This window comes from Mandrillus leucophaeus, unplaced genomic scaffold (genome assembly GCF_000951045.1).
Source record: "Mandrillus leucophaeus isolate KB7577 unplaced genomic scaffold, Mleu.le_1.0 Scaffold911, whole genome shotgun sequence".
Classification (NCBI taxonomy): domain Eukaryota; kingdom Metazoa; phylum Chordata; class Mammalia; order Primates; family Cercopithecidae; genus Mandrillus; species Mandrillus leucophaeus.
The window spans coordinates 460,302-471,904 of NW_012109931.1; the positions used below are offsets into that span (position 1 = coordinate 460,302).

The 11,603-nt window shown below is 32.0% G+C and overlaps 1 protein-coding gene across 1 annotated transcript in view; it reads left to right on the forward strand.

Moving 5' to 3' along the window:
* The window catches only part of TECRL (trans-2,3-enoyl-CoA reductase-like), a 163,919-nt gene that overhangs the window by 107,180 nt on the left and 45,136 nt on the right, over positions 1–11,603 (forward strand). Inside the window, exons 4-5 of the mRNA XM_011969831.1 lie at positions 109–212; positions 7,672–7,787. Of these exons, the coding sequence (XP_011825221.1) occupies positions 109–212; positions 7,672–7,787 (220 nt within the window). The remainder of the gene's footprint in view (positions 1–108; positions 213–7,671; positions 7,788–11,603) is intronic.

An 11,603-nucleotide genomic window follows, 5' to 3' on the forward strand; every position in this document is an offset into this window, starting at 1 on the left:
CCATATTAAATTAATTGCTAGCTTTTACTGATTTTACATTAAGAAATTATTTATCATTATGCTAAGAAAGTGTATTAAAGTAACATTTTCTTGTTGTTTTTATTTTAGGTGGGCCTTTTTTGAAGGACTACATTACCATTCAAAGTATTGCAGCTTCCTCCATTGTCACGCTGTATGCTACAGATCTAGGTCAACAAGTCAGCTGGACCACAGTAAGTATCAATTTGAAATCTAACATACATACCTCACATTTTGCTCTAAATAATTCATTGACAGACTATTTCTATCAAATAAACTCATAGCGAAACAAAATGTACTGAATGGTATTTTAAATTTTCTATTCTTACTATGACCAGTGGCCAAAGGTCTACTCAAGTATTGGAGCAATAGAAAACCACAATTTTGAAAAACAAAGATGAATTCTGTTATTTTTGTTGTTGTTGTTGTTGTTGTTTTAAGTGTCAATCCACTCTATGACTGAGAGCTTCAACTTTGTTACCAAAATACCAGGAGTTCAGTCTAGGTCCTGCTGCTAACTGCACAGAAAGCCAATGACAGTGATGACAAGTATTGCCAAGGAAGAAGGCTTAATTTGGATGCTGCAACAGAGGAGCTAGGAGCTCAGTCTCAAATCCATATGCCTGACTAAAACTAGGGATTTATATAGCAGTGAAGAAATGTAGCAATGTGTAAGAAAACAGGTACTAGGGAGGGACAAGGAGACATCTGGTGGGGTGATGTGATGAGTTTCAGTTCTTTGATACTCTTTTGAGAGGGCTGAAGGTTCTTTCCTGAGGAATGAACTTAGGTAGAACAGATACAAGTTTCAAACTTTAACAGTAATAAGGGTCAATTTCTACATTTATCCAAAAAGAACTGTCTATGGGACTATTGGGCTGATTTCATCTGCTCTGCCTATGCTTTGTTATTTACATGGTACCTCTTTACCTTTTCCTTCTAGTAACCTAGGGACATCACAGACTCTTTTGACACTAGAGAAAAGAGTATAGAATATACAGTTAAAAAGGAGGTTCTCAGTCAGAGAAACAAACTTTTGGCAACTGACCACTAAAAAGTAAACTTCTTTCAGCCTGTGAAAAGGTTCTTTTGGCTGTTTTTGGAGGAAAATAGCAGGTGTTAAAATTATGGTATTTGAAAATGGCATTAGAAGAATGAGGACTACATTGAAAAGACATGGAGGGTTAAGAGGCAGTGAAAATACTTGGTACTAGTGCACAGTATTGAAACACTCATGGGTAATAGAATACATCAGTGGAATAGCTTCAACAGCAAGAGGAAATGTTAATATGATATTTAGTAACAGAGGCAGTGAGAGAATTAATAAATAGTTTTGATATACAAAGAATAGTGAGCTCCTTTTCTTTCAATTACATTAAACTTCTGTCATTTGTATTATTTAAACTATGAAAGTTTTTCTTTGCAGTTACATTCCACTCCATATCAGTGATTACCTTTAATCTTTTTTTATTCAAAATGACTTTTATTTTTGCCACAATTAACAATTGACATTACCATTCATAGTGATTTGAGCTGTTTCTTTACAATTAAACAACCAATTTTTGTAAGTATTATGAAGGTATGACAATTTATACATTAATATTTAATTGTTAATTTTAATCTAACACAAATTTAATTTTAAATTTATTAATTAAAATATTGCTACATCTGTTAATATTTTCTAACAATCTTTCCTTTTAAGATATATTTTCTGTGTAATTAATTAGTTCTATTTTTCACTAATGTTTTCACTAAATTGTTGATTTATTTTCCAAAGTATATTGAACTTTTGAGTACTAATTTGTACCACTAAAGATTGAGTTTAGAATCTTATGAGTTCTTGTGAAGCATATTTTAATGTTTAGAAAACAACCTATAGAAGATGCATGCATTTGCAAATAAAGTTTTAATACTATACTTAAATGTGATGTCTACAGACCTTTGCTTAAAGAGATTTTAGAAAAGAGTGTTTGGTCTTCAAAGGTTAAAATATTCACAGGGTCTTTGTCCACATTTATGACAAAAAGGGAACTCTGTTTACAGAAATTATGTCAGGGTGAGCAGCATTAAACCATTAAATCATTAGAAATTTCAACTTCATCACTTGCATGAGCACTGAGAAGAAAACACACTAAAGTGGAATTATTTGGCAATTGTACTAGAAAATTATAGTTTATTTGAGAGGAAAATCATTTATGTGACAAAGAGAACTCTGCAAATAGGCTAGATATTTTTAAATCAATCCCATGGATCACACATTCTTTCACTCCAAATGAGTCAACTCTATTAAATGCTAAAAATATACACACTACATTGCAATTACACCCATTTTGTATCCACTAAACTATACAACAAAAGTAATGTTTTACCACATATGACTTTCTTGTACATTGAAAAATATGAAAATCTGTTCCTATAATAAAACATTTCATAGATTTTTGGAGAAATAATCTATTTAATTTAACAAAGTTAAAATTAAGATGTTAAGATTTTTCTCCAACCAACAGTGTGTTACAAAATATTGAGAAAAATCCTGCCTCATTTAACTGACTAAAAACCTTAAGATAAAGGATTAACATAATAATATAACAATTCTAATTATATGAATACTGTTGATTAATTCAAGTTATGCAGTTTTCACCATTTGTGTATTAATTCATGTGTGTATGTGTTAACATGTAATTCTATGCAATTTATCCCTTGTATAAGGTCATGTATCTAACACCAATGTCAAGATAGAGAATTGCTTTATCCTTAAGAAGGAACTTCTTCATGTTACCTTTGCATACTTACACATACTTTTTCCTATCCTGGAGTAACCACTGACATGTTCTTCATCTCCCTCTTTTTGTCATATGGAGAATGCTCTATAAAATGATTTAAACAATATTTTGAGATTGATGTTTATTTTTCTGTAAGCATAGTGTCCTTGAAATCCATCCTGATTTTTGTTTGTATCAATAATTGGTTCCTTTACATTGGTGAGTAGTATTCAGTTATATGGATGTAATGGGCTTTGTTTAATCATTTACTCTTTGAATTACATTTGGGTGTCTTTTAGTATTTTGCTATTGCAAATAAACCTGCAATGAATATTAGAGGTATTTGTATGAACTTTTTAAAAAATTTATCTGGGACACAGTGTTGAGTTTTGAGAATTCTTCATATAATTTAGAAACGACTCCTTGTATATGTGGTTTGGAAATATTTTCTCTCATTCTTTAACTTGCCTTTTCATCATCTTAACAGAACTTTTCACTGAAAGAATTGTTTTCAATTTTAATGCAGTCTAATTTATCAAGGTTTTCTTTTAAAGATTATGCTTTTGCTTTCATATATAAGAATCCTTCAACTAGTTCTATGTCCTGGAGTTTCTCTCCCGTGTTTTCTTATCAGTTTAATAGTTTTATGTTTTACACTTTAATGATAGTCTATTTGTATTGTAAATTCCACATTTTTAATCTCTAAATCTAATTTTCCTCAATTTGTCTTATGTGTTCTATAACCTTTTTTTGTCTTTTTTTCTCACCTTATTTTGAATTAATTGTCATGCTCTCTTTTCTATTACCTTTGTGTTATTTTGGTATTTATGTCTTCTATTTTACTAATTCTAGGAGTTATCAAAGATATTACAGAGTGTACCCTTGAGATATTAAACGCTAATATACATATTTATATTTGATTTTACTAATGTAAAAATATTTCATAAATATTGAATATAAAGTTGAATGACTTTATATTTGAGCTCCTCTTGACTCATTTTTCATGGTTTTGTTATAATATAATTTTCTATATACGTTAAATGCAAATACATTACTAAAATTTTATCTAACAAATACCTTACCCTTTAGACTTATCCTTTTTGCTGCAATTTAGTTATTTCTTCTAATGTTGAGCTTACATCTGGTATCCTTCTCCCTGAGGAACATCTTTAGTGTTTTATTGTAGTTCTGTCATTGATAAATTATCTCCATTCTTGTTTATCTTAACATGTCCTTATTAACTTTTATCGTTAAAGAACGTTTTTACATAAAAATAAGTTTACGTTGGCAGATCTCTTTTCTTAACTTCACAATATTTTATTGTTTTAATTTCTGAATTCCATTGTTTCTGTTGAAAATCAGCTTTACTCCTTTGAAAGTAATGTGTCTTTTCTAAACAATTCTTATTTGGTTTTGTTATCAGTAATTTGACTATGATATACACAATTATAATTATATTTTTATTTATCTTGCTTTAGTTTTATCTAAGCTGGTGGTTTAGTGTATTCATGCGCACAAACATACATGCATATAATTTGAAAAATTAGCTACCATTATCTATTCAAGTGTTGCTTGTCCATTATTCTCTTTAAATTCTTCTTTTAAATTTTATATTACATTTCATTATTTTTCTTTTCAAAGATTTTACATATCTGAAAAATCTCAACCTTATCTTTCATTTATTTTAACACATAAAAGATAGTTTTTGTTAAAGTTTGTGTCTGATATTCCTGTCGTGCGCATCGTCAATTTTTTTATTTTTGCTATTTCTCTTCGTTTTGCTCACAGTCTGTTTAGTCTTTGTATACCTGCATATTTCTAAATGCAGAAAATTTATGTGAAAAATTTTAATGATAACTGACATCTAGGTGATTTTTATCTTCTTTCAAAGATAAGTTACCATCTTCCAAATGAATGAATTGCATTATTGGATCCAAGTCATTTTGATCCAATCAATAATTGAAATGATTTTAAGGTGAGTTTTAGAATCTGTGGAGACAGTTTTATGAGGCCACCTTCATCCTTTGGAGACGATGAACAACTGTTTTTGTTTTTTCATTCCCAGGCCCCATCAAAAATCTGTTCTTCTTATCAGGCTTATATGAGGCTTCAAATGCAAGGTTCAATCTCCTCTCTGGATCACCCATTTCAAAATTCTTGACCTTCTAATTCCTCAATGATATTAAATCTCTGAAGACTGAAAAAAAACTTTTTAAAATGTTTTGATCAGTTTTTCTCACTACACTCATTAGTATTTTGTGTTTGATTTATCTAGAATAGAAATCTCCATTATATGTTATTTATTTGACAAACCACAAAAAAACACTATTTTTATCTGGCATGATACTAATTTCAACAGTATTCATTAAGTACAAAGTGTTATTGCTGTATTACAACTGATAAATGCTTCCAAAACTTTATGTAACACCCTTATCTTCAGGAGATTAAGGTTAAAACTACTTTATTTTGTTTTCAACAATTCTAAAATATACATTTTTTTAACTGCTGATAACAATTTTAGAAAAGGAGATAGTAAATCCAAAAATGCCCTAATAATGATAGTACTATTTTTTTCAAGATAAAATGAAATACATAAAGCACAATTTAAGCACATGGACTCTAACCAATTCACAATTGCAGCTTCATTTTTTTTTAAGCAGAATATTACCTTTTTCAATTTATACATATATCACATTGAAGATTCCACTGAGGTTTCAAAGACTCCCAGTTTCCTTGCTTGCGTAGTACAAATAATGAATTTTGTATTCAAAACAAAAGATTAGTTTAACACAGTTTACTTTTTGAAAGAGAAAATATAAACAGGATTTGATAACGGAAAGAAATTGAAATTTCAATATAGTGTTTATCTTCAAAATAAGAAAAAGGTGTATCTGCCTCTTTAGAATATAGAATCTTCAGTAGAATTTTGTATTATGGGGGATTTCTAGTCTTTGTAAGTTCTTGTGATGTACACGGTCTGTATATGCCTGCTTATTTGTTTAGTTGATTGTATTTGGTTTTGATTTTGTTTTACTTCCCCTTATTTAGTAGAAAAGACCAGTTCCATTTTCAGAAGACCATATTAATATTTGTCTGTCTAGCCCTCATTTTCCTCATCTTGAACTATTTTCTGATTACTTTCTAAGATTAATAAATCATCTTTTCTCCTTTCTTCCATTTACACTGAAATTTTTTTTAATGCATTGTCCAAAATTTACTTATCATTCTCTAATGCTTTCAGGACATATTATTCATAACTCTCCATATTCTAGCAGAAAAATATTCTTTATAAAATATTATTTCTTCTAAAACATATTTTATATATTAGTAGGCTCTCCTGAATTATTTTTGAGGGATGATTGAGATAAGATTATGGTTTAATTTCCTCTCATCCAAAGAAACTTCAGATCTGTGTTAGCATTTTTATTAAGTTAATAAAGAGTGATACTTGGTCCATGTTAACTATTGTTCACATTTTATATTCCTGATATATTCTTAGAGAATTTGCTCAAATTTGACTTCACTAGATCAGTTGCTGTTGAAATAATTATTTTATAATTTTTATTGTACTAAAATAATTACCCTCTTCATTATTCCAGAGTTTTGGTGTTCTATCATTACACATTCACAAGTGGCAAACATTTTCTTTATATCTGAATAATAAGGCATTTTGTAAGCCATAAATTACTACAGTCTCTCCTATCAGATTGCTTTTTATAATGAATTGATCAGAAGTTGCATTGTTTTTAATTCTCTCACACAAACCTTTCTTGGCACATGAGAAAATATATGTATTTCTAAAAGGCAGAATTGTAACTGAAGAAACCTCCACATGTAAATTATTGTTTATGTATTTGTGTGTAACTACATATATATATAACCTTTAAATAATTACACACATATATGTATGTGAATATATATGAAACCATGCATATATATTATTCATTCCAACAATCTTCTCAACAGAGATGTGAACATGATTTCTAACCAATGTGCACAGCTAACTGCATTTTTGAGTAAAGGCGCAGAATTAAATTTTTTCTTAAAAAAGTGGTAGCAGATGAAGACAAAATAGTTAATGGCAGTCAACTTTATTATTGTTAAGTTGTATTTTTTTTCCTCTTTGAACACTCCAAAGTAAATTACTTTCCCTACTCTGTCTAAATACTTCAGAGGAAATTTAACATGATTTTAGCACTAAAAAATCAAACATTTACCAAATTTAGACCAGTTAGCCAATTCATATTTTGCAATCACTTGGTCTTGTTTTCAATTACCTTTCCAAATATTGTTAGTGTCTCTCTATAGTACAAATACAGTTACCCCCACTCTGCTCAAGCACTCAAAAGTTAAATCTTTTAACCACACAACTAGACTAATTAGAATTAAAGTATAAAATTGCTAATAGAGAAGACTGAATTGTTTCCATTCAAAGTAGAGTCAAATCAATGAATTCAAGCTGACAGGCCCATGGAGGGTAAGGTAATGAAGAAAAGAAAGAGAAAAAGAGAAAAGATACTCTAGCTCATTCAATTTATTGACAGGGACAGTTTATACAGAAGATTAAGTGTGTATTGGACTGGGAAACACAGAGAAAAATACATTAATAATGGTTTGTTTATTAAAATAAAATCTCCTTTTTACTATATCTGAAGAAATAAACCAGTTTATTAGGTTCAATATTTATTTTTATTCTAAATTAACTATACATATATTAGGCTTTCTCCCCGTGGTTCTTCCAAGGAAGTCATCATTTGCAATATCACTAATCTAGTTAAAAAATAATTCACCTATTTCACCAATTTATGCAATAGGCCAATACTCACAGACACAAATGAACCTTAAAAACATCTATTTTTATTGTTTAATCTAAATCATGTTTTATCTTCAGGTATTTTTGGCTGAATACACAGGACCTCTGCTAATATACCTCCTCTTTTATTTGAGGATCCCATGTATATATGATGGAAAAGAGAGTGCTAGAAGATTACGCCACCCAGTGGTACAGTAAGTAATACACAAGCGCGCGCGCGCACACACACACACACACATCCATGTAACATACACGTTAAGGAGGGGATGAACTAGTAAGCAGGTAAAATATTAATAAAGATTGTTAGTAAATGCGATTAAAGTGGATACAATTTGGAAATATATTTTAGATAACCACAAATAGTGTATGTACAGCAGATTCCAAATTTGTAAACTAGAAACTATTAGATATACCTTAAATAGAGGTACTTTATGTTCATAATGATCACAGCTGTCAAGAGGAAATTGGGAAATTCAGAAATATAATTAAAAGAAGTTTACAATTATAAAATCGAGAGACCATGTATAAGATATAAAATATAAATGCTTCCCTAAAAATACATTTATTTATTTGGCAATGTTGCATAGGAAAGAAATAATGACCTAACTAATGGACAGGAAGAAAAGAGTTTACAATTTACTTTTTATTTATTTTATTTTATTATATTATTAGTATTATTTTTTGAGACGGAGTTTAGCTCAGTCACCCAGGCTGGAGTGCAGTGGCGTGATCTGGGCTCACTGCAAGCTCCGCCTCCCAGGTTCACGCCATTCTCCTGCCTCAGCCTCCGGAGTAGCTGGGACTACAGGCGCCGCCACCTCGCCCGGCCTAGTTTTTTGTATTTTTTAGTAGAGACGGGGTTTCACCGTGTTAGCCAGGATGATATCGATCTCCTGACCTCGTGATCCGCCCGCCTCGGCCTCCCAAAGTGCTGGGATTACAGGCTTGAGCCACCGCGCCCGGCCTACATTTTCTTAAGTGAAAGGAATGACCAATTATTTCTAAAAGAGACCATGTATAGGATGGTCTCTTAGTATCATTCTCAAAGAAATTGACTCATATTTGTCATTTATTATTATTGTTTTTTTGAGACAGGGTCTTACTCTGTAGCCCAGGCTAGAGTGTAGTGGCTCAATTATGGCTCACTGCAGCCTCCACCTCCTAGATTCAAGCAATTCTCCTGCCTCAGCCTCCCGGGTAGCTGGGACTACAGGCGCCCGCCACCTCGCCCGGCCTAGTTTTTTGTATTTTTTAGTAGAGACGGGGTTTCACCGTGTTAGCCAGGATGATATCGATCTCCTGACCTCGTGATCCGCCCGCCTCGGCCTCCCAAAGTGCTGGGATTACAGGCTTGAGCCACCGCGCCCGGCCTACATTTTCTTAAGTGAAAGGAATGACCAATTATTTCTAAAAGAGACCATGTATAGGATGGTCTCTTAGTATCATTCTCAAAGAAATTGACTCATATTTGTCATTTATTATTATTGTTTTTTTGAGACAGGGTCTTGCTCTGTAGCCCAGGCTAGAGTGTAGTGGCTCAATTATGGCTCACTGCAGTCTCACTCTTCAGGGTTCAAGCCATCTTCCCACCTCAGCCCCCCAAGTAACTGAGACTATAAGTGTACACCATCACAACCAGCTAATGTTTAAAAAAAAAAAAAAACAGTTTTAGAGATGAAGTCTCATTATGTTGCCCAGCCTGTTCTTGAGCTCCTGGGCTCAAGGGATCCTCCAGACTCAGTCTCCCAAAGTGCTGGGATTATAGGCATGCACCATTGCACCAGCGGTACTATCCTTAAACACAAATACAGCATGCTTGGTAGTATCTCAGTGATGAGTGTATTTGTGCCACATTGTTCCCAAATAACAAATATGCAAAGTTTATATAAAGTAATTCCACAGCCGATACACAAACTACTTTTGAAATTTAGGTATCTAGCAGGGATTTAGAAAATAACCACAGGGCTTCTGTCACCTAATTTTCAGGATGATGTTGTTTTAAGATGAATTCTTAAATGCCACGTCCATTTGAAACACATTAAAATGTTGTCTCCAAAATTGCTTTGAATCATATTATAATGTCAAAAGAATTTTCTGCTAAGTTCATATAGAAGACAGATTTCTATATGTGACCCAACCACCACAAAGTTCTTCAAATCTCTTAGAAACCTCCACACACTGGGACTAAAGGCATATCTCCTGTAGGAACTGTATCCGCATCAAGTACCTTATGAACCTGTTACCTGAACATTTCCTTGTCTTATTCAACAGAAACCAGAAACCTGGTGTAGTGCCATGCCTCCCTTGCTGTTTGTAAAGTTGAAGCTGTGCTTTTCTGTGCTGTGCCCTCATATCCTGAACCTTACTTGATTTAAAATAAATAAGATGTTATCAATATTTTGGTTGGGAAAAAGAATCGGATTCACACTTATTTATGGTTTTACAGTTAATTTAGCAATCAACAGAAAATAATCAGTGTTTGGAAGTTAAATATAATTAAATAGAATAATAATATTTTGAAAGAAAATCAAACTTGGTGCATCACCATGCAGTGATGTGCATGGTGGCATATATATAAACTAAATTTCTAGCTGTACATTCTATGAGGTTTCTATGCTCTCATGGTATAGTGTAAAATAAGTGAATGTACGAACTTAGACAGATCATAGCTTGAACCAAAATTTCTCACTTAGGGCTCTGCTACATTGCTGCTTTTTTATAAAGCAAAACAAAAAAATTACTATTCAAGGGTTTTTGTAACTACTTCTACAAAAGAACAATAAAATGAGTAGAGATAACAATTTCCTTACCTACTCTGGGTACTCGTACTCACAAGGCAGCTTCTTGTATCTGAACTTTTGCTTTTGTTTGTCTGACTTTCTAGAGAGCTCTTCCCCCAGATATTCACATTGCTTGCTCTCTCACCTTTTTCAGAATTTGTCTACCATTATACTTATAGGTATCGCCACCACATAAAACATTTATGTTACATAATAGGTGAAAACTTTTGTTTTTATCAATCTATGAATAATGATAAATTTGATGCTGACTTAACCAGGTTAGTGTTTATTATTTGTTTTTCCTAAATTCCCCCTACTCATACCAGAAATCATTTCCACTAAAATCAACTCCCAAATTTATAAATAAACTCAATGTCTGATTGTATTATTATATAGAGTAAATGATATGCTGATTTTTATGCTCAACCTTTACTGGTTAAAGTATGTCATCAGTTGGATGTGGTGTCTCATGCCTGTAATCCCAGCCTGTTGGGAGCCCCAGGCATGTTGATTACTTGAGCCCAGGAGTTTGAGACTAGCCTGGTCAACAAGGTTTAACCCGTTTCTACAAAAAATACAAAAAAAATTAGCCAAGCATGGTGGCATGGGCCTATAGTCTAGTTACTCAGGAAGCTGAGGTGGGAGGATTGCTGGAGCCTGAGAGTTTAAGCCATGATCATGCCACTGCACTGCAGCCTGAACAACACAGCAAGATCCTGTCTCTAAAAACAAAAACAAACAACACACAAAAAGTATGTCATCTTTGATCCGTATTGATTTCTTTAACAGCAACCAAAGTTTGGAGATTTCACATTTTTATGTATAACAAAATAGGTACAAATTTTAATGAAAAATACATTCTTTATAATATATTCAGAAAAATACACCGCTGTAAATCAATCACATTTTATATTTATTTTTAATAATAATTATATAAAAATGATAAGAAGAAGTGGTAACTTAGAGTACAACACAAACACACAAAGAGACAAAATATTACAATATTAGGTAGGAAAAAAAACAAAACAAAAACAAAGCACAAAGCTACATTATTATTGCACAGAAAATGCAATTTAAACTTTCTCAATCTTAGTGCTTGCTAAAGGACAACCAAACAATTAAAAAGTTATTCTGAATATTATAAAATGTCAAATGCATTCCAAGTAGGCTTTGGATATTTTTAAAACTTGTAAATTGTCTGTGTCAGTCGAGGCAGTTTGATATGAACAT